At 36.7% G+C, this 23,388-nt stretch overlaps 2 protein-coding genes across 6 annotated transcripts; both read right to left on the bottom strand.

Annotated features, from left to right (window-relative positions):
- Positions 1-1,704: 1,704 nt before the first annotated feature.
- Galt (Galactose-1-phosphate uridylyltransferase) lies at positions 1,705-9,028 on the bottom strand. Its single transcript, XM_076133967.1, has 8 exons — positions 8,873-9,028; positions 7,763-7,926; positions 6,612-6,739; positions 5,550-5,627; positions 4,616-4,768; positions 4,053-4,128; positions 3,264-3,483; positions 1,705-2,412 (listed from the first exon to the last, which is right to left on the bottom strand). The coding sequence occupies exons 1-8, from the start codon at positions 8,892-8,894 to the stop codon at positions 2,201-2,203; spliced, it is 1,053 nt and encodes a 350-aa protein (XP_075990082.1). The 5' UTR covers positions 8,895-9,028; the 3' UTR covers positions 1,705-2,200.
- A 2,239-nt stretch (positions 9,029-11,267) lies between these two features.
- LOC142985657 (uncharacterized) lies at positions 11,268-23,370 on the bottom strand. 5 transcript variants are annotated; one of them, XM_076133958.1, is made up of 10 exons: positions 18,915-19,386; positions 18,651-18,831; positions 18,132-18,514; positions 17,049-17,187; positions 16,316-16,509; positions 15,677-15,784; positions 14,716-15,250; positions 14,029-14,222; positions 12,320-12,405; positions 11,268-11,691 (listed from the first exon to the last, which is right to left on the bottom strand). In XM_076133958.1, the coding sequence occupies exons 1-10, from the start codon at positions 19,149-19,151 to the stop codon at positions 11,553-11,555; spliced, it is 2,196 nt and encodes a 731-aa protein (XP_075990073.1). In that variant the 5' UTR covers positions 19,152-19,386; the 3' UTR covers positions 11,268-11,552. The 5 variants fall into 5 exon arrangements, with proteins under 5 accessions (XP_075990073.1, XP_075990074.1, XP_075990075.1 ...); XM_076133959.1 differs by having other exon boundaries at positions 18,435-18,514; positions 18,915-19,352; XM_076133960.1 differs by lacking the exons at positions 18,132-18,514; positions 18,651-18,831; positions 18,915-19,386 and adding exons at positions 20,715-20,870; positions 22,056-22,725.
- Positions 23,371-23,388: the final 18 nt, after the last annotated feature.

The raw sequence follows: 23,388 nt of genomic DNA, 5'->3' as shown, positions 1-23,388 counted from the left end.
TATAAGTTAAATTAGTTTTAAATATGCGTTTAAAAGTAAATTAATTATATTTTATTTTATGCTTCGGTGGTTTTAAATGTATGGCTTTAAAACCACAGAGCTGATCTCCAAGTAAAATATTTTCCAATACGATTCCAATACAGCTATGTGCCCACTGCACTGGTAGTACCACGGTCTATAAGCATACGCATTGACGGTAGACTTATCACCAGTATGTTTACACTTGAGTATCACAAAGCACAAAAGCTAAATTTCATTTTTAGCATATATATCATACCGTATACCTACAAAGCAACGCATTTAATAAATATCTGAAAAACACTTTTCAGAAAATAAATACGAAATCACCTCCTCCTTTTTTGAAGTAGGTTAAGAAATGTCAGCTGTGTCAAGCACGGATGCCGTGTAGTGTAATACAAAGTTGTTTACAATTTGCCCTTGTTATAACAATGTCGGTTAATTATTCATGATTATTATTCTCATCTAAAGAGCGTTTCATCACGCAAATAACACAAATCACATGATTTTATACAAATGCTTATTTATAACTTAGGATTGCTACTTTCTTATAAATAAGAATTACGACTGATTTTTATAATATGCTATACCTACAATAAATTTGCTTATCATTATATTGATTATAATAATATGAATTCTGCCTCATTTAGTCTCATTTTGTGAGCTTTTCTGCCGAAAATTTAAGCGTGGCTAAACAAATATATCTTCATAGTATTTATAGCGGCCGCTAGATGGCATTACAATCCTTTCCATCACCATGTTACGAATTAAATATAAAACAAAAAAATAAAAATTACATTTATTTTTCAAATCAACATAAGCTAAAAAATGGAATAATTATGACTAATCTATTAGTAATGTACTTACTAAAAAAGAATATAAAAAATAACAAATAAAAATTGCTATTGATGTTATGTAAACTATTATTTTTATTGTTCAAAGTAAAAGTAAAAATATAAACTAAAAGCAATATTTAACCTTTGTGTTAAAAACAATTTAATTGACTCTATGAAACAATTATGATCAGAAAAAATGGGTATTGACCAATCAAATCAGCTACTCTTTATGAAATGACAAAACCGCATCTTAGTATAGAAATACGACATAGTGAAGTCATAGAAACCTGGGATATATTTGGTCGGGAAAAAAGTATTTTCGCATTATAGTATGTATGAACTTGTAATATAATCTCTTTGGCTTCAAGAATCACAAATGAGTACACGGTTCATTAGGTTTCTTTCAGTGAGCTCGTGAGGTACCCAAATATCGATATTTTTTGTGTAGAGAAAAGATTTTATTACAAGTTCATACATACTATAATGCGAAAAGACTTTTACCCCGAACTATATGATATAGGTGGGCGGGGGACTATGGGACACTGCAGTGCTGTGGAGAAGGAGTTAGTGAAGGCTGCAGTGACTCGCGGATAAGGATCACATGCCCGAATGTCTGTATTCTATATTTGGCCAGAGCCATAGATAGAGACATCCTGATATATATAATAAATTGCAGACCTACAGTCAACCTGGGTAACTTTGAATCATTTGGGTAACATTGAACGTTGGAATTTGAACTTATTTCGATTATTTTTTCATATGAAACCAACACAATTGATAAAAGTTTGCGAAACTAAAATAAACCTTTATCAATTGTGTTGGTTTCATATGAAAAAATAATCGAAATCAGTTCAAATTCCCACGTTCAATGTTACCCAAATGATTCAAAGTTACCCAAGTTGACTGTAGGTACTATTTATGTATTTTCTTTATTTTCTAGCTGACCCGCGCTTTTTCTACTCTCCATAAAAACCTTTCAATTAAATACAATTTTACAAAAACAATAAGCCATTGGAGCCGTTCTTGACATTCCTAATTCTCGGCAGATGATTATGATTATAATTTTATTTTTATTTTTTTTTGTTATTCCGTTTTACGGAGATGATTATAATAAGGCCAGCGGGCTTATCACGTATCTCAGTTGACAGCTAGTATACGTCAAATCTATGGTCACTATTCAGTACATTGCTGCTTTGACGTAACGTATTAATCACTATAATATAAGGGAGAAAACAATGGACAGCGTAGTGGTTTTCAAATGGCTGTCAACTGAGATACGTGATAGCCCCCCTGGTGTATACCACAACAAAAATATCGTCTAACAAGTTGGCCAACAAGCCCGCAAACTACTTTTTACATTTATAATGTACAGCATCGCATTCTCTCAGCTTCTGTGCGGCTTGTTCCGGCGTCAAATCTCTTTGCGACTGAGCTAACATTTCGTAGCCCACCATGAACTTCTTGACGGTGGCTGATCGGAGGAGGGGGGGCAGGTAGATGCCGTGCAGCAGCCAGTGGGGGGAGTCGCCTGTTGTCTTTGAAGGACCCGTGGGGGCTCCTGGAAATTATAAAAAATAAATTTTAAATAAATTTAGCCTATTACTGTCCCACTGCTGGGCAAGGATCTCCCGTAATGAGAGAGGGGTTAGGCCCTGAGTCCGCCACGCTGGCCAAGTGCAGGTTGGGGACTTTGCATGCCCTCAACAAATGTATTAAACAAATTTTTAGGCATGCAAGGTTTCCTCACGATGTTCTCCTTCACCGTTGGAGTTAGTGATAATTATTTCTAATACACACATAACTTGGAAAAGTCATTGGTGTGTTGCCTCGGATTCGAACTTCTACCTGCACGCCAAGTTTCAGGCCGATCCGTCCAGTGGTTTGTGCTGTGCGTTGATAGATCACTATGTCAGTCAGTCACCTTTGAGTTATACAGGGTGTGGCGTAATAATCTTGTACCAGCTGATGGGCAACCACCCAACTGAAATTTCGGCCATTTTGTGTGTTTTTTAAGAAAGCGATTTACGCTCGTACTGGCCGAAATTTCAAAAACTATGATACTTATGCCCATCCGCTGGTAAAATATTATCCATTATTCACGCCACACCTTCTATATATTTAGACTAGCTGACCCGCGCAACTTCGCTTGCGTCACCTAAGAGAATGAGTCAGAATTTTCCCCGTTTTTGTAACATTTTTCGTTGCTACTCGGCTCCTAATGACCGTAGCGTGATGTTATATAGCCTATAGCCTTCCTCGATAAATGGGCTATCTAACACTGAAAGAATTTTTCAAATCGGACCAGTAGTTCCTGAGATTAGCGCGTTCAAACAAACAAACAAACAAACAAACAAACAAACAAACTATTCAGCTTTATAATATTAAGTATAGATTACTATGGATACGTACCATGCCACCCCATACTATAAGGAAAGCTGCACTTAAACAGATTATCGTATCGTGTGGTCAGCTCCTTCATGATCTCGGCCAAGCACCTCTTCTGCTCATCAGTCAGGTCTGGCAGACGCTGCGGGCGGCCATTGATGGGTAGCAGAATGGTCTCGTAAGGCCACACAGCCCAGTACGGGACTAAGGCAACCCATTCGGCGTTTTGGACTACTATGCGCTCCTGTAACAGAAAGGGGGGTAACTAACTTACTGTGGTAGGCACTATCTTTATCGTATCTTTTGTTAGACAACTCCCGCACTAAGAATTGCTCTTGTGTCGCGGGGACTTTTACAAACATACAAACAACGGACACAAAGTACAACCAGACCCGAAACAATTATTTGTGGATCGCAAAAATAATTGCTCCGTGTGGGAATCGAACCCTCGACCTACCGACGCAGTGACCTAAACCACTGCGCCTCGGAGGCTTTCCTTCCTTTTGCGAAGGTTCCTAAGCGAAAGGTTATAACATAGAGGTTAAAAGGGGTGAAATAAGAAAAAAAAAATGCATTCTATATTTACTTAAATGGGAACTGTGAGAGAAGCTTAACAGAAAAAATCGGTCCACCCAGTAAAAAGTTATGAGGTAACAAACCGATAAAATAAATACTGTCGAATTGAGAACCACCTTCTTTTTTAAAAGTCGGTTAATAGCTCAAAAATGCTTTTTGGCCCGACCCAAGATTTGAACCCGAGACTCTTGGGTGACAGTCGCTTTTAAACTTAATAGTAGGTGTCAGTAAATGTACCTTTTTCTCCATTTCTTGTTTCAAGTAGTCAGCAAGCATAGGTCTCTTGTGTTGAAGATAGTATTCTTTTTGAGTCCTAAAACAATCAAAATGTGTTTAGTGACAAATCTCTTGACATAAAAAGCTGCTGACATGAAATGTACCAATATGTTACTGTAAAAGCCCGAACTGTTGTAAATCCTAAGATTTTCCGGTAAAACCTAAGATTTACCAACTCTTAATGGTAAAAGTCCGAACAATTCTTTTATTTCGAACTTTTACCACTTGATAGATCTTAGGATTTACATAATCACACGGTAAAAGTTGATAAAGTCATATCATAACGTGTTATAAAGAAGGAATTTTGGGCAAACCGACATGGGTAGGTTAGGTTATTTTTGTTTAAACCACCCAGAACGACGAGCCCCGCGAAGCGGGGCTCCGACGACATCTCGACATCATCAAGTGAATAGGGGTAAAAGTTCAAAATAAAAGTATTGTTCGGACTTTTACAATCGAGAGTTGGTAAATCTATATGCATGAATGTGTGTATGTATGTATGTATGCATAAATGTATGTATTACCTCTCTTTAACTCTCGGCTCGTTAGGTAGAAAGCTGGACGCCCATATCTGACAGTGTGGGTGAGGGTTGGAGCACCCCATCACGGCCCCCTTGTTCTCGAAGATCTGCACCCAGGTGTACCTTCTGCCTAATTCAACTATCTGATTCACCCATCTAGAAAAAATATAGACTAGTTAGATTTGAACCACGAATAGAAAGACATATTTTTCAAAAGAAAATTTCCCCACTGCTGGCCAACATTCTTTTCCCGAAATAAAACGCTTGTAAAGATTTAAACTAAGGCCAGAAACTCATTTTATTCAATCAATGTCCCACTGCTGGGCAAGAGCTGGAATAAAATTGAAGCTAGGCCTTGAGTCCATCACGTTAGAATAGTGCGGGACGATTTAGCATGCTCTCAAGAACTTAGTGCAAATTAATGCAAGGTCTCATTGCGATATTATCCTTCACCGTTGGAACAAGTGATTATTAGGTATGTCTATATAATTGTATAGTTAAAGATAACTCACACACGGTCATCTGATTACAAACTAAGCAGAGCTTGTACTGTAACCAAATAACTGATAAACCACATTTATATACTTATATAATAATAATATCCAACTGCTGAGCAAGGGTCTCCTCCCGTAATTAGGGAGGGGTTAGGCCTTGAGTCCACCACGCTGACTAACTGCGGGTTGGGGACTTTGCATACCTTCAAGAACTGTTCTAAACAACTCTCAGAAATACAAGGTTACATCACGATGTTTTCCTTCACCGTTATAACAAGTGATCATTATTTCTAACACACATTACTTGGAAAAGTCATTGGTGTGTTGCCTCGGGTTTGAACTATCGACCGCTTGCGTGGGAGGTACCAATTTATACCACTCGGGTATCACTTAAAAAAACACACACACACACACACAAAAAGAATAAATATAATGTCACTCACTGTTCAATAACTGCTAAGATCTCGTCGACAGTCATGAGAGGAATGGTCATGGTTGAATCTGGATGGAAACACATCACCCTGGAAAAAAAACAATTATAGCTTTAAAAAAAATTGGTGGTAAAGTACCTTCTTTATATTTAGGAATATTTTATTTTGTTTGTTGTATTATGTTTTGTTACTTGTGTGTATTATGTTACTAGCTGACTCGCGCAACTTCGCTTGCGTCACATAAGAGAGAATGCCTTCCTTGATAAATGGGCTATCTAATACTGAAAGAATTTTTCAAATCGGACCAGTAGTTACTGAGATTAGCGCGTTCAAACAAACAAACTCTTCAGCTTTATAATATTAGTATAGATTAGTATAGATTATTGTGTTGTTATGTATAAGGTATAATAGGGTGGCATGTACTTGAGTACAAAAACCCTTTACAAATAAAAAAAACTAATATTGCCTCCTAATTCTTCCTGGGTCGGGCCAAAAAGTATTTTCTGAGATTGTATGTTAAGAAATTGAAACGAGATTTACTGTTAAGGTTTTTTTTTAATTGACAGGACTTAGGAAGTTGAGGTCGTAGACCTCCGTGCCTCGGAGAGCACGTGTCGCCTATGGTCCTGCACCTGACCTCTCACTGGTCGTGTGTACCGTCACACCGCACTATGAGTGTGATGTAATAGAGAGTGTAGGTACCTGTTTATTGTACACACACTTGGACACTGTAACCAAAGTTCAGCATCGATAGTCATTTTTTTGGACAACTCACACACGGTCATCTGATTCCAAACTAAGCAGTGCTTGTACTGTAACCAAATAACTGATAAACTTCTAAATACATACTTATATACTTCTAAATACATACTCGTAGATAAATTAACAACCAGACTCAAAACAAATATTCGTCCTCATCACACAAAGATTTGTCCCGGGTGGGATTCGAACACGAGGCGCTACGGTTATTGCGGCGAGGTGACCACTTAAACCAAACGTCAAACGTGCAGTTATTTTCAATGCGACTGACCGCTGTAGCCGGACACCGGCTAGGACAATATAATTATTATGTACCTGCAATGTCCTTTGGCTGCTGCAGACCTGAACAGTGAGTTTTCAGAGGCTGGAGGCTCCGGGACTCGCTCCAGTAGCGCTGGGAAGTCGTTGGGAAATACGTACGTCGATTTGTAGTTTGGGTTTTTCTGTAAAAATAGTCTTAGTATAAGTAAATTATATCAAAGAAAGAGTAACTTCCGCTATGGCACCGTGGAGGAACGAAGTGTCATGTTCCTCCAACACAAAGGGAGGATCCTCCGACCAGGCGAGGTGATCATGCCTGGTGGGCCTAGGCTGTCCGACTGGTGTAGTCGGCAACTTGTATATATAGCAAATTGCTGTGCAAACTTTGATAGCGCGATTCAAGGCTTGTGACGTCAGTCACACTGCGCGTGGTGGTTGTGCGCTCGTTCGATTAGATGTCACTGTATGTAGTTATCCAGCACAAAAGAAACACTATCGTTGAATAGGAAACGTGATCTAAAAGACTACGGGATCAAGCCAGAAAGAAATTTATCTCATTCTCAAAATTCTCAGTAATTTCCCAGAGCGGTAAAGTTGAAGGTGCAGACTTCCGTGCGTGAAAGACAAAGTCCTGCTCCTGGTTTTTCATTGGTTGCTCCAGTCACCTTCCCACCGGGCTGTGGGTGAATGCACGGAACAGAAAGACTCTGAAAGACATAGGACCTATGTACCTATTTTTCATTCACACGACACTGTAAATAAACTCTTGCACAGTTGGCTATTTAAGTAGGGTAAGTTTGGCGGCATGGCGGCATCCGTGGCGCAGTGGTTAAAAGTCACCACTTATACCAGTGCGAAGAGAGGTCGTGGGATTACCACACGGATAAATTATTTGTGATTTAGTAATAATTCGTTTCGAATCTGATTGTACTTTGTGTAACGGACACAAAGTACAATCAGATTCGAAATTTAATTCTTTATATTCGTAAAAGTCCCCGCGACGCAAAAGCAATTCTTAGTGCGGGAGTAAAACAAAAAGTGTTTACACAGTATTGTATGATTAAAAAAAAAGCTTTGAGCTGAATCTTTAGCCGAGCAAAAGTGATGCAATATAGAATCTATTTGTTTAATTGCAGCCGTGTAAAAGTCAGAACCTACTTCTCATTTTTTCTAGATCCGCATGTGAATAGTAGTAGTACACTTACTTGTCCATTAGACCTCACAGCGTTAGGCAAAAGCGGGTTCATAGGATCTGGCGCCTGTTCATCCTGGTCAGCTTCCGTCTGACCGCTCCAGGGTCTCTGACAGCGGTGCGGGGAGACCAGCACCCATTCATCCTTGAGCGGGTTGTAGCGAACATGCTGATGCTCTGAGGACAATAGGTTGTGATGAAACCACGCACGAAACTTTTGTACCTCTTATTTTAATGACTTTTGAATTAATTTGCAGATCTATACTGATATATATGCCTGTCATAATTCTATGTCTAAATTGTTTGCAGTAGAAAGACACAGGCCAATAATGATGATAGCAGTGATAGCCGAGTGATTTAAGTTGGCACCTCCCACGGAAGTGGTTGCAGATTCGAACCCGAGGCAACACACCAATGACTTTTCCAAGATATGTATGTATTAGAAATAATTATCACTTGTTCTATTATATGTTATACAGGTTAAAATAAAAGGAGCTCTATTTAAAAACAATATGAAAAGAAAATAGCACTCTCGGAGAAGAATGACTGAAAATGTTCGCCACAACAGGTCGCTTATGTCTTTATTGAATTAAAGTGTCTATTCAATTAAAAGGTTTATTATTTCAATAACATCCGACTATTATCTAACTCTTATTATAATTATGTGGTTTAGCAAAACAGATAAAGTGCGTTGATAAATCGTTTGCTATTTTCTTTAATAATGTAACATTGTAACTGATTATATTTAAGCAATAATTATAGACATATTCTTTTTTTAATTTCTTTAATACTTTTTAGGACATAATATTAATAGTGATCATAAATTTTTTGATGACTTTTTACTCTGACTTCAAAGTAGTTTCTGATTAGAAGTCATTGAATTGGCAACCCTAAAATTAATGTCAATCAAATCAATGTCATGTCAAACTTTCGTAAATATTTTTTAATGGATTTGTCGTGAAAACTGCTTCTAACATCTAATACACTTTACATTTTATATATATTCAGTAACGGAAACGAAATAACAGTTTCAGAAAGGCAAAAACACTAGCATTGAAAACCAAAATATAACCTCATATGGCAATCGTAGTTATTTTTCAACAAAAACATCATAAAAACTCACCGGTAGGCTTAAATTCGGCCATATTTAGAATAAATAATGTCCTACAGCCTCACGCCAGCTGTCTGCGGAGTCAAGGGCAGTACTGAAGTTCACGAGATTATGATAGACGATAACGAGTGTCATAAAACAATAACAATGATTAAAAACGCAGAAGTACGTTTAGGTAGTGAATGAATGTTTAATAGGTTATGAATTATCTGTGGTATGACTGGATGAAGGTCTTTCAGCGCTGCTTGTTTACGAAGATATAAGGCTGTATGAGCATAGTTCCTCTGACCGGCTCCAACTTGGGCAATAACGTAAAAAAAATACCGCTGTTTTCATTTGATTACCTGGGGTTTCTTGGTATTTCATCTGAGCCGGGAAAAATTGGTTACGGTACTTACTACGACTTCAACCAACTAGATTCCGTAGATAGGTTCATCTTATGTCAGCGGCATCCGAAAGATTTAGAAAACTTAAAAAAAAAATATCATATGGATGTTTGTTATTCCCACGTAATTGCTCAACGGATTTGAATAAAGTTTGACACACAGACAGTTTATAATCTGGAAAATCACTATTATTCATAGCATCCCGACTCCAGGCACTCGGTAAATGGTTCCCCCTGGGCCTGGACAGACACGTCATGTTGTACCTTTCAAAACTAAAACTAATAAGTAGGCATTACCTGAGTGCGCATTTTCGACGGTCGACGGCCGCTTTTTCTGACGCCATGCTTCTAAACTATTCAGTGAGCCACCAGATCTAGTTTTGAAAAGACATAGTGCACGCCACATTACCATTACATACACAATAATAGATTAAAATATATAGCGACCATATTTTATTTCCAGTAAAGCCGGCTTTTGTTATAGGAAACTGCAAGTACACATGCACTGGTAAAAGCAGCAGTCTGCCTCTACCACTTATAAAATAATCCATCTAAGTACTACAAGTATAAAAAAATCTAGATCGCGAAGAGAGAGTCATTTTTGTTCTCGCTGGGGCAGCCGGACAGATAGTCTGACAACGTGGCGAATGTACACGTTATTTGAAGGTCTTTTTGCAGACAACTGCTTGGGTATCTTAGCAACGCTTTTCCATAAGGATGAATGAGTAAACCTAGTACCTACCTTGATACTGACAGTGGGAAGCGAGAGAGAGCGCCCGTAGCCAGTTGCGCTCACCGGTCGGTAAACGATCTGTGGGTCTTCTGGGCTTCCGTCAGATATGAACCTTCCAAGCACTATGTCGTTACATCGTAATCATAGGACGGAACAATTAAAATTCTCTTGATTCACCAAAGACATTTAATCTTTAAAGATATGGTACTAAATACTTAGATCTAAGAACGTCTCTTGCTACAGTCCCTACAAACTTGCTTGCTCCCGCCATTTCCTAATCCTACTAGGTATTCCTAATCCTAATAGGTACATACATATGTATGTTTGTTACTCTTTCACGCAAATACTACTGAATCGATTACCATGAAATTTGGAATGCAGGTAGCTGAAGACCCAGAATAACACACAGGCTATTTATCCCGGAGTTCCCGACGAATCGAGATTTACACAGGAAGGGTGTCCACGCGGACGAAATCACAGCCTCTAGTAGGTACTAAACAACAGTCGTAACTTCAAACTTAATCTATGTACCTCATTATATTAATACAAGCGGGTTGTAAACATAATATATTGTTATCTACATCGAACGATATATAGATATTAGCTGACTCGCGCATCTTCGCTTGCGTCACCTAAGAGAATGGGTCAAAATTTGCTCCTAATGACCGTAGCGTGATCTTGTATAGCTTATAGCCTTCCTCGATAAATGGGCTATCTAACACTGAAATAATTTTTCAAATCGGACCAGTGGTTCCTGAGATTAGCGCGTTCAAACAAACAAACAAACTCTTCAGCTTTATAATATTAGTATAGATATAAGTATAGATTATGTGTTCGTTATAGGATAGGAAGCAATATTGTATCTTAGTTGTTAATTGAACCTTTTTGTTTGCGCTTGTCATGATTAGAAAGGCCATTTTAGGGTTCCATACCCAATGAACTGCCTCCGTGGCGCAGTGGTTTAGGTCGCCACGCCGATACGGGTTCGATTCCCACACGGGACAATTATTTGTGCGATCCACAAATAATTGTTTCGGGTCTGGTTGTGCTGTGTCCGTTGTTCGTATGTTTGTAAAAGTCCCCGCGATACAAGAGCAATTCTTAGTGCGGGAGTTGTCTTTTTTAAGAAGAAAGAAGAAGAAGAAAGGGTGTAACGAGAGAGCCTTTTCTGACTGTCACCAGACTGTATCTCATGAACAGACATAGTTAGTAGATTTTCTAACTTAAAATCTACTACAATATGTTTTCTCTTCTTCATTCAAGGAGTGAAAGAAACAAAACACTTTATAAGCCTTTCATAACTTCATATATTTTTATGAATTAGAGGATAAATATATATAACTCAAAGGTGACTGACATTGTGATCTATCACTGCACAGCCCAAATCACTGAATGGTGGAACTGTTATAACTTAAGCATCCGCTATGAAAGGATTTTGATCAATTCCTATCCCAAAGGGAATAAAATAGAAGATGAACGTTTGTAAAATTCTGTCTTAATTCACAAATGCTAGTATACATTACTAGCTGACCCGCGCAACTTATTCTTCTCTTGGATTTCTTCTTCTTATTGCATTATTTCCTTCTTTTCTTCCCTTTTTGTTTCGATATATTTCTTGAGCGTTTGGTATTTTTCTGAATATGAGTTTCTATAAAATGTTGGCTAGCTTCGACGTGGGTTACGAAACGTTCATTGCATCGCATACAATCAAATCTGAGGACAAATAAATAAATAAATAAATAACTGCACGTTTGGCGCAGTGGTTTAAGCGGTCACCTCGCCGCAATAACCGTAGCGCCACGTGTGGTCGAACACCGGGACAAATCTTTGTGTGATGAGCACGAGTATCTGTTCTGAGCCTGGTTGTTAATATATCTATATAAGTATTAAGTATGTATTTAGAAGTATATAAGTATGTTTATAAGTTATTTGGTTACAATACAAGCTCTGCTTAGTTTGGAATCAAATATAATAAATAAATATTATAGGACAACTCACACACAGTCAGTGTGAGTTGTCCTATAATATTTATTTATTTAACTAAATTTAACCCATTACTATCCCAATGCTAGGCAAAGGTCTCCTCACGTAAAAGGGGAGGGGTTAGGTCTTGAGTCCACCACGCTGACCAAGTGCTGGTTGGGGACTTTGCATGCCCTTAATAAATGTATTAAACAAATTTTAGGCATGCAAGGTTTCCTCACGATGTTTTCCTTCACCGTTGGAGCATGTGATAATTATTATCACATAATTATTATTATTATAATTTGTGTTATTATTTCTAATACACACATAACTTCGAAAAGTCATTGGTGTGTTGCCGGACCCGCATATAACTTACCTAGTAAAATGTCTTAAATTATGTACATCATAATCAGCCAAACGTACAGTTTGAAAACAAATAGGGCACTTCTTGAAACCTCCTTTCTGCAACAAAAAATAATTTATTATTAAGCAGAGAGTGGTTTAGGTCGTTACGGTAAAATTGCGTCCGGAGATCGTGAGTTCGATTTCCACACGGAACAATTTGTTTGTGCGATCCACAAGCGATCCAAGAGACGTCTTTATCACGTCTTCATGAGAGGAAAAACTACCAAGAGACGTCTTCATGAGAGGAAAAACTACCAAGAGACGTCTTCATGTGAGGAAAAACTACCAGGAGACGTCTTCATCACGTCTTCATGAGAGGAAAAACTACCAGGAGACGTCTTCATCACGTCTTCATGAGAGGAAAAACTACCAAGAGACGTCTTCATGTGAGGAAAAACTACCAAGAGACGTCTTCATGTGAGGAAAAACTACCAGGAGACGTCTTCATCACGTCTTCATGAGAGGAAAAACTACCAGGAGACGTCTTCATCACGTCTTCATGAGAGGAAAAACTACCAAGAGACGTCTTCATGTGAGGAAAAACTACCAAGAGACGTCTTCATGTGAGGAAAAACTACCAGGAGACGTCTTCATCACGTCTTCATGAGAGGAAAAACTACCAGGAGACGTCTTCATCACGTCTTCATGAGAGGAAAAACTACCAAGAGACGTCTTCATGAGAGGAAAAACTACCAGGAGACGTCTTCATCACGTCTTCATGAGAGGAAAAACTACCAAGAGACGTCTTCATGTGAGGAAAAACTACCAAGAGACGTCTTCATGTGAGGAAAAACTACCAAGAGACGTCTTCATCACGTCTTCATGAGAGGAAAAACTACCAAGAGACGTCTTCATCACGTCTTCATGAGAGGAAAAACTACCAAGAGACGTCTTCATGAGAGGAAAAACTACCAGGATACGTCTTCATCACGTCTTCATGAGAGGAAAAACTACCAAGAGACGTCTTCATGTGAGGAAAAACTACCAGGAGACGTCTTCATCACGTCTTCATGAGAGGAAAAACTACCAAGAGACGTCTTCATGTGAGGAAAAACTACCAGGAGACGTCTTCATCACGTCTTCATGAGAGAAAAAACTACCAGGAGACGTCTTCATCACGTCTTCATGAGAGGAAAAACTACCAAGAGACGTCTTCATCACGTCTTCATGAGAGGAAAAACTACCAAGAGACGTCTTCATGTGAGGAAAAACTACCAGGAGACGTCTTCATCACGTCTTCATGAGAGGAAAAACTACCAAGAGACGTCTTCATGTGAGGAAAAACTACCAGGATACGTCTTCATCACGTCTTCATGAGAGAAAAAACTACCAGGAGACGTCTTCATCACGTCTTCATGAGAGGAAAAACTACCAGGAGACGTCTTCATCACGTCTTCATGAGAGAAAAAACTACCAGGAGACGTCTTCATCACGTCTTCATGAGAGGAAAAACTACCAAGAGACGTCTTCATCACGTCTTCATGAGAGGAAAAACTACCAAGGGACGTATTCATGTGAGGAAAAACTACCTTAAATTAAACTGTCTTAAATTATTTGTGGAAGTCCAGTGAATGTGTAAAAGGTGAATAAATTTGAAAATGCGCAGTATTAAATAAAAACAAGAAAGCGTGATCGGAGCTGCGCGGGTCAGCTAGTATGTAAATAAATTTAAAAACTCACCACTTCACCGTGTTTTCTTTTACAATGATCAACTAAGTTAGATTTAAATTGGAATCCAATGATACACAGTTCGCATTTATAAGGGTAATTCTTATATTCTTCTGATATTATCTTAGATTGTCTCTCCTTGTCCAGTTGCTTTTCGTTCAATTCGACTTTTTTAACTTGAGCTTTCTTGTGTCTTGTTGCAAGATCTGGAAAAAAAGAGTCATTTATAATCTACTAGCTGAATCGTGCAACTTCGCTTGCGTCACATAAGGGAGAATGGGTCATAATTTTCCTTGTTTTTGTATCATTAAGTGATGATGAAATAAGTACCATGATCAGCTATCAAATATCAGGCTAAATACTTTTTATTCTCTTTTGGGTAAGCTGCTGGACCACTGCTGGGCAAGGGTCTCCTGCCAAACCAGGAAGGGGTTAGGCCTTGAGTCCACCACGCTGGCCAAGTGCGGGTTGGGGACTTTGCATACCTTTACGTACTGATTTAAGGAACTCTCACGCAAGCCTCGCCGTAGGAACAAGTGATAATTATTTCTAAAACACACATAACTTGGAAAAGTCATTGGAGTGTTGCTTCGGGTTCGAACCTGCAACCACTTGCGTGAGAGGTACTTACTTATACCACACGACATTGTACTTACAATCCATAAAAAATCGAGAACGTAGCAGAAAGTAAAAAATTACCTGTTTTTTCGGAAACAGCCTTTTCACTTTGCGACGACTCCCCCATATTAGAAATACTATCAACATCGTTTTTTTCCAATTCAATACTATCCAACATTTCCGTATCAGAATCATTTTCAATCTCCTTCTTTACTTCTACAGGCATATCTTTTTCACTATTTAAATCTGGCAACACTGTCTCTTCACTGTCACTTTGACAGCTGTCAAGTTCCGTTTTTACCGCCAACGTATTCAATTTTATAGGCTCCGGCATTTTAGGCCTTGCCGCGTTAAAATTAGCACTAGTCATATTTAATACGGCTTCAGTCATGTTCTTTATACTGTCCGAATTGAAATAATTTAGTGTTGTAGCATTACCATGGATTATATCTAGAGCAGTTTTTATGTTTTTATTTATTTCCGTTTCCGTTTCTTCTTTTTTAATACAGTCTTCTGATAATAGTATATCTTCATCTGATTTAGGCTGTATATTAATTTCGACAGCGTGTGCGATTGTAAGGCTTGTTTTTTTCTCTATTTCCTCCGGGAATGTTTCCTGAAAAGTAATCATAAAAATTAGTAAGATCAGAAGAGTATGTTAATGGTTATAATGATGTAGTCTTAGTTTTTCACACAAGTATGTCCCATGAACCTAACAATAATTGTATACTTCTTCTTGTCTTATGGTTAATGATCAAGGTTCCTGAAGTCAACCTGAGGCCTTTGATGTGGCTAAACTATGATAATTGACAACAACTGGGATCAACTTTTAACGTGCCCTCCGAAGCACAGAGATGCCCAGTTTAAATACCACTATGCACTCACCTATCTATAGATTGTTTGCTTAACTCACAGATTGTTGACTGACCGGTGAGCACAACTGGCTATGGCTATTGTTTGTTGCAATGTAGCATCACCACTTAAGTTGTTTAGCAATCCATTTGTATGGTTATTAATGTGAAAAGCCTTAATAAAATCTTACCTTTGTTAATAAACTAAGACTTTCTTGTACTTGGTCCCTAAATGCATTTATTTTCTTGAGTAAATTGTGACAATTGTAACATACTATTAGCTCCAATGAACTTCTTAGCTGAAATATACAAAGTTTTAAATTAAATAAAAATTCATTTATGTCCCATCCACTCTTGGAACCATTCTATTTTTGAAATATCAGAGGGGCTATGTCTTAAGTCTACTGATTCCAACAAGCTGGCCAAGTAAAAAAAACTAGGTAGGTACCTATCAAAAAATTTTAAAAAGTTATATTATACCACTCTGCCAATAAAAAAAAGATATTAGGTATAAAATATGTGTTGAGAATAGAATAAATTTTGTTCCAATAAGGGCCAAAACAATATTATAAAAATATGTGTTTAGTACTAATAAGAGCCAAATCACAACTAAATTATAAGTGCTACAATTTACTATTTACATACTTTTAACATATAAAATATTATACTAAACTATGAATAGTTTGCAAAAAAGAAAATACTTACAATTTATTAGTCGGATAAACTATCTAAAAGCTAAAATAACAGCATTTTTATACAATATTTATTTAATTTATTTAAAAACAAAAGTGGTATAACTTATTTATATAGTAACTAAACTTTTTTATTACCTCGGGTGTAAGGTAAACATCCAAAAATTCTGCATGTTCACATCCTATTACGTTGACAAAACTATTATTTGTGCCTAAGCAACAAATACAATATTTTGGTTTCACATCTATATCCGGAGTCGACGGCGTCGATTCAATTGTGTCTTCCGGATCATGTTGTGGTACCGGTGATAAGCGTGACCCTTCCATTTTATCTAGAATATAGCTTAGGGTTTAGGAAATTAAAACTTCTTACAAAAATTATGGCAAAGAGCGTTAATTTCACTTTATGAATATTTCTGTAGGGACTGAACCATGAATGAAATTGACAACTTTGACAAGACAATATGACAATCAATAAGTTCCAGTTCGGAAACAAAGCGATATTTACTAAACAGCAGTAATGTCCTTATCTGAGACACGCTAACATTCTATGTGGACTTATTGGGGCAAATTTTAATAGTATAACATCCATACTAATATTATAAATGCAAAAGTAACTCTGTCTGTCTGCTACTCAATCACGCCTAAACTACAGAACCAATTTGCATGAAATTTGGTATGGAGATACTTTGATACCCGCGAAAGGACATAGGCTATATATCATCACGCTACGACCAAAAGGAGCAGAGTACCAGTAAAAAATGATACAAAAACGGGGAAAAAATTCACCCATTCTCTCTTATCGGCCGCAAGCGAAGTTTCGCGGGTCAGCTAGTAATTAATAGTTTCTCAAAATATTCTATACGATTACGTTTTGGCGCCGCGCGTCTCCAACGTTCTTCATCCTCTGCCTCTTGACATTTGAATTTGTGTGGAACTGTACCCGGCTTTAATTTAATTCTCCCGCCTACCAACTTGTATTTAGTATAGTTCTCCATATCGTTCTCAATCTAAAACAAGAAAAATTCTTATTAGCCATCGACAACTGTATCCGGTAAGGTGCAACGCAGACGACAGACTATCCTTGACGCACTTTTTAGTCTGTGAAAATAGAACTTATGCCATTATATGCAGTAACGCACACAACGCGCAAAAAGTCCGGCGCGTTACTACATATAATTGCGTAAGTTCTAATTGATAATACAACAGACAGATTTGTTATAAATGTTACAAATAGCAGTAGTGTTATTAATAGTGAAATTGTATAATAAAATATATATTCTTTCATTATTGTTGGATTTATTTTTAATCGCCTTTATCAAGTTTTATTTGCTCTGCCAAAAAAGAAAATATTTAATACAATTTTATAGCCAAAGGTTTCCTTATGTTTTTCTCTGAAGAAATTAAAGATCGAAATGAGTCACACCAGCACATCAAAATATGACTATTAAACATGCTGATAATAATTTTTTTTGTTTTATCAAAATCGGGTCGGTGTTTTTTTGCCAACACATCTTCAATGTGCTTGAAGCCTCTGTCTGCCATGATACAAGCTTCAGGTGGTAATACATCCATAAATCCAGATTCTTCAAAGATTTTTAAATCAGAAGTTCGGCCTCCAAATCCATCTGAGACAAAGTTTATCACCCCGTCTGGTGTTGAAGATATCAAATATTTTATAGTGTTGCATTTCTTGTAGGAGGAATAATAAATTGGCAAGAACTGACTTTCGTGATGGCTTTATAATGAACTTTTATAATACTTCAGCCATTTTCCAACATATTCTTGAAAATATTCTGCTTGCTGTAGTTTCATGTATATCAAAATCTGCTAAGATGGAAAATGATTCATTCAGTCGTAGCTATTTTAACACTAAGCAAATATGAAGAAGATTGCATTTTAAACATTTTTGTAGAAATTCTACAAGAATATTGCAAGAAAGTGGAATCCCTACATATAACCGAGGCTGTGCCATAATCCGTCCCATTGTTATGCCACGTAACTGTCTTTGTTTCATCTTAAATACACTTGAAACAGATTCTGCAGTGCTATCCGTCTCATCCTCAGGTTTAAATAAACTCCTGATACTGTCACTATCACTAGATTCATTAGAATAAATAATTTTATACATATTCAGTTTAATGGGTGATGTTTTATATCGCATATTGACTTTCATAGGTGAGAAAGCTACAGTCTTTTGGGGTATTTTCATTTCTACTTGAACTGATTTTGATAGTTTATAAGGATATATAGCGACCTGTACGCCTTTATCCTTGGAAATTTCTATATTTCGAGAATCATGTGCTTCTGTGATCAATGAACACTCCGAAGATGGATCTGAAAAATGCAAAACAATAATATATCTAGGTAATTCTTCATCAGAAAGCGTTATTTTTATATAATTATAAAAAATGTGAGTTTGAATATTCAGTGTGAGAATAAAATAATCTGGAAGAATATATAAATATTATACCTGCAGTATTTTCAATGCTCTCAACAATGTCACGGTTTTCCCTTTTCATTATTACTGATCTAGGTTTCAGTGGTATCATTCTATTTTGGCATCCAAAAATATGAGGTAGCACATCCTTTTTCAGATAAAGTTTCCCCCCAAGCATTTTAAACTTCATCCAATTTGCGACGTCGTTCTCCAACTGTCAAATTAAAAATATATTATTGAGTTTTGTAAATACTTAGATACAGTACCAGCAATAATAACAAGTATTCGCCAACTTACGTCAAAGTGGTCTTCACAGCAACGAATAACAGTCTTTGGAGAATAATAGTCATTCCTCTTTGCAGCTTGAAACCACTTTCTTCTCAGTTTTGGGTCAGAAGGTCCAGTCAAAAACAATTTATTTGGAAACTTTGTTGAAGTAGATGGACACATTGGCACAAAACATGAGTCAACACGACTTTTTATCGGAATTTTATGGGTATAATTGTGATCACCTAATGTTGATGGATACTCCATTTTAAATTATTACAAAAAAATAAGTAGAAAGTCGAGAAAAATTGCAATTTACGATAACCGACGAAGGCAAGCACGACTAGTGACAGACAGGAGTGACGTCATCGTGAGTAGAGATGATCAATATATATCGATGTTGAATAAACATCGATGTTTTAACATCGATGTTTTAACATCGATGTTTTAACATCGATGTTATGACTTCAATATTATCGACACATCGATGTTTTATGATTATAAAACATCGATGTTTTATATTCATAAAAAAATAATAAAAAGAAAAAATTTGGCTTCATCTAGCGTATTTCGGATGCACTACATTACATGACTGACACTAATTGTCAATAAAATCGGATGATGCCGTATGAATAGTTACTTCATTACATTTCTTGACCGATAAAAAAAAATACTGTCAGTGTCAGGTCTGCGTCAATTCAATGATCGCGTCAGTCTCAGTCGCAGTCGACAAAAGATACTGGGATTGTTAATATTTTTGTTTAACTTTTGTTATTACAATAAGAAAACATCATTTTCATAAATATAATAGACGCTTTCATTTTATTTTTAAAAAAACATCGATGTTTTACAAATATCGATGTTTTTGGTTCGATGTTTATCGTACATCGATACTTTTGGATCGATGTTAACATCGATGTCAACATCGATGTTTTCTTAATATCGACCATCCCTAGGTGGGATTCGGCCACACGCGGCGCTACGGTTGTTGCGGCGAGGTGACCGCTTAAACCAGTGCGCCAAACGTGCAGTTAAACTCATTTATAGTTCTAAGTAGATATTTCATTCAAGTTGACCGTTTGTTTTTTGTCGAGTTTCTAATGGCGGCGGCGGCAGGGGTCACAAACAGTTTTCAAGTTTTCAATGTTCAACATAAACTTCTAAAACTACTTATAACATTAAAGGCAGATTAGATTATTTTATAAGTATTTAACAAGCAGTGGTGTCAAACATTTCCTTTAACATAGATATTGATTGGTAGGTATTGATTTTTTTGTATGGATTATAGACAAAAAGTTAATTTTATACTCTATTGCAAATAAACTGAGTGACGTTTTAGTTTCGGAAGTAGGTATTTATATAAAACATGTGTTTTTAAAGCACTGCGTTATGCGGACGTATGACGGATGCGTTATTGCGGACTGAACAACACATAAATTTAACCCATTACTGTCCCACTGCTGGGCAAGGGTCTCCTCCCGTAATGAGAGAGGGGTTAGGCCTTGAGTCCACCACGCTGGCCAAGTGCGGGTTGGGGACTTTGCATGCCCTCAATAAATGTATTAAACAAATTTTAGGCATGCAAGGTTTCCTCACGATGTTTTCCTTCACCGTTGGAGCATGTGACAATTATTTCTAATACACACATAACTTCGAAAAGTCATTGGTGTGTTGCCTCGGGTTCGAACCTGCGACCACTTGCGTGGGAGGTGTCAACTTATACCACTCGGCTATCACTGCTACAAGCAACATCACTACTATAACAACATAAATTACTTCAATATCATTGTTAGACGTAGTTGGTAAATCATCATGAAGTATTTCATTAACCATTTTTTTTTTACGACGCTTCTGAACTGCGCCCCGTTCCTTTGGTTCGCTTCCTTGTTTTTGACACAAAAATTTGTGCGGCACTACGTTTTTTTTCAGCTTTAGCATTCCTCCGACTAGTTTGTATTTGACATAGTTTTCCATATCCTTTTCAATCTGTAATAAAAAAAATGTATGAAATAATATAAAAGTTTATCATTGTGTTTTTTGTAAAATAAGCCTCCACTAAGATATCCTCGATCTCGATCGCCACGCACACAATAATCAACTAGATCTAGGTAAAGAAAGTTGAACTCGTATACTACTAATAAAATTTTTATGTGTAGTTAATAAAATTGAAAGTTTACAACTGGCATTACAAATAATGAGTGTTACGTACCTACCAAGTGTAAATTTGGAAAACATAGTTTTAAAATAATATAAAAAAAAAATGTTTGTCACCCCTGCCTCTGACTTTAGTCAGGTTGATGGCTATCATATGAACGCATGAATCTACTCTGTAGGTAGTCTTATATGATTGGGCGTGTAATGAGAACTTTTAATTAAACTAACATTTTAAAACATTTGTCATTATTAGATTTAATAAACATGGGTTCTTTATTCAAAACAAAAAACCAACGCCAACTCAACCACCGCGCTCGGCTCGCCGCCGCCTGTGAGGTCATTGAACTGCTCATTAAATAGTATCAACTGTTTAGTAGAAGTTCATTGCTAGGTAGGTATGAACATGATATGGCATCTTGATCTTGAGGAAGTGTTCAAAAGGCAATAAACTTCTATTTAACATTTGCGCTTGACAGTATCAGAACCGGGCTTTAAGTTTTAGATTAGGTGTCTTTTGCAAAAAATAATATAAAACAGTTTTGTATGTATATGTAATGAAATGACATTTCATTTTCAAATTTGCCTAAGTTATCTGTGGTTTTCAATGGCAGATGATTGTCAGATAATTTTATGCAATTTATTGATATAAAACTTTTGATTTGTATAGATTCCATTGAAGAAACGATATAATTCAGGAAGTGATGAAGAAACAAAAAAAAATATAAGATATATTTATTTAATAGGCCTTTACAATAATAAAACAATTATCAATTTATAACACTACAACCAAAACGATGAAAACACAAAGAAACGACAATTAAAGTTTACTAATATCACTTCCTGAATTATATCGTTTCTGAAAGGGAATCTATACAAATCAAAAGTTTTATATCAATAAATTGCAGTTTGCACAAAATTATCTGACAATCATCTGCCATTGAAAACCACAGATAACTTAGGCAAATTTGAATGAAATGTCAATTCATCACATAGGTATATAATGAAAACAATACTTACGTCGAAATGATCTTCACAACAATGGACGTGACTCGTTTCTGTGAGAGGATCTGCTCTCTTCATAACCTTTATCCACTTTTTTCGAAGATTTTTATTTAATGGTACAGAAAAAAACAATTTTTGGGGTGTTTTTAAGCTGGAGTTAGTACACATAGGAACAATACAATATTTTCTAACCATTTTGTTTGTCTACTATAAGCAAAACAAATTATTTAAAGCGAAACTATGTAGCCTATGTAGGTATCGGCAAGTACACTGACGAAATAGCAGTGTCGCGAGATGACGTCAGTCGTCCGTGCGGCCGCTTCGCCGGAGTTTGGCGCGAAGGCCATACTTTGACGTTTAATCAGTGTTACCAACTCTCAAAAATATTTACCCCTAAACCTAAGTCAAAACCCCCTAGAATTGCCTCAATTTGCTGAAAAAACCCCTAAAAATCAATTCAATAAAATTAATATAGGTATAACTATAGAAATCTAATCATATATGTAAAATTGAAATGTCTTTGTAATATTCAAATTATCACTTTTTACTACATGCATATGAATACACACGTTACAAACACCAAAATAACAATCGATGTGTAAAAGAAATAAATTTAATGACTATTATTGGATTAAATAGTTCTATCTTATTCAGAATATTATATATTCAGAAAGCCCCTAAAAATACACCTAGACATATAAAACCCCTAAAAAATCCCAACTCACTCATTTACCCCCTAAATCTGGGGGGAAAACCCCTAAGTTGGGAACCGTGCGTTTAATACCTCGGTCATATTTGAAGATACGAAAAAAATAAAAACAGATTTTTTGTCTTTGAAGTAGGTACCTAGTTTTTAAATATGCTCATAACAAAAATCATTGGTGTGACTCATTAATTGAACTATTGAGTTTTCAACCTCGTTCAGTTTAACCAATAACTTGCAAGTCTTGCAACATTGAAACTGTCAGTTTACTGCATCGAATTAAAAGTCCGACTAAAGATGAAGTTAATTATTATTACTTATGTACCTGCATAAAATATGATCACTATACTTACGTCAAAATGGTCTTCACAACAATAAACTGTACTTTTATATCCAAATGGAACTAACCTCTTCATAGTCTTTATCCATTTTGTTCGCATTTTAACTTCCCTTGGAACTACGAAAAACAACTTTTCCGGCGAATTCGTAGCTGTATTTGTACATCTAGGCACAACACATGATTTCTTAACATTTGGATTGGACATTTTTAAAAGTATTTAGGTATAATTTCAACGAACCAAGCGCGCGACCGCAAGCGGGCTGTGTGAGCCAGACTGAGCGGGTGTAAAGTGACGTCACACTATC

This window comes from Anticarsia gemmatalis, chromosome 30 (genome assembly GCF_050436995.1).
Source record: "Anticarsia gemmatalis isolate Benzon Research Colony breed Stoneville strain chromosome 30, ilAntGemm2 primary, whole genome shotgun sequence".
Lineage (NCBI taxonomy): Eukaryota > Metazoa > Arthropoda > Insecta > Lepidoptera > Erebidae > Anticarsia > Anticarsia gemmatalis.
Note: the sequence above shows the minus strand (reverse complement) of the source record. Positions and strands in the feature narration are given on the sequence as shown.

Coding starts and splice junctions, on each gene's coding strand:
- LOC142985657 (XM_076133958.1), bottom strand. CDS start 19,151: ATGGAGTATCCATCAACATTAGGTGATCACAATTATACCCATAAAATT. Junction 18,832..18,914: donor GCTGTGAAGACCACTTTGAC/GTAAGTTGGCGA, acceptor TTAATTTGACAG/TTGGAGAACGACGTCGCAAA. Junction 16,510..17,048: donor GAGACGCGCGGCGCCAAAAC/GTAATCGTATAG, acceptor GCTATATTCTAG/ATAAAATGGAAGGGTCACGC.
- Galt (XM_076133967.1), bottom strand. CDS start 8,894: ATGGCCGAATTTAAGCCTACCG. Junction 4,129..4,615: donor GAGCCGAGAGTTAAAGAGAG/GTAATACATACA, acceptor TGATTGTTTTAG/GACTCAAAAAGAATACTATC. Junction 3,484..4,052: donor AACAAGAAATGGAGAAAAAG/GTACATTTACTG, acceptor TTTCTGTTACAG/GAGCGCATAGTAGTCCAAAA.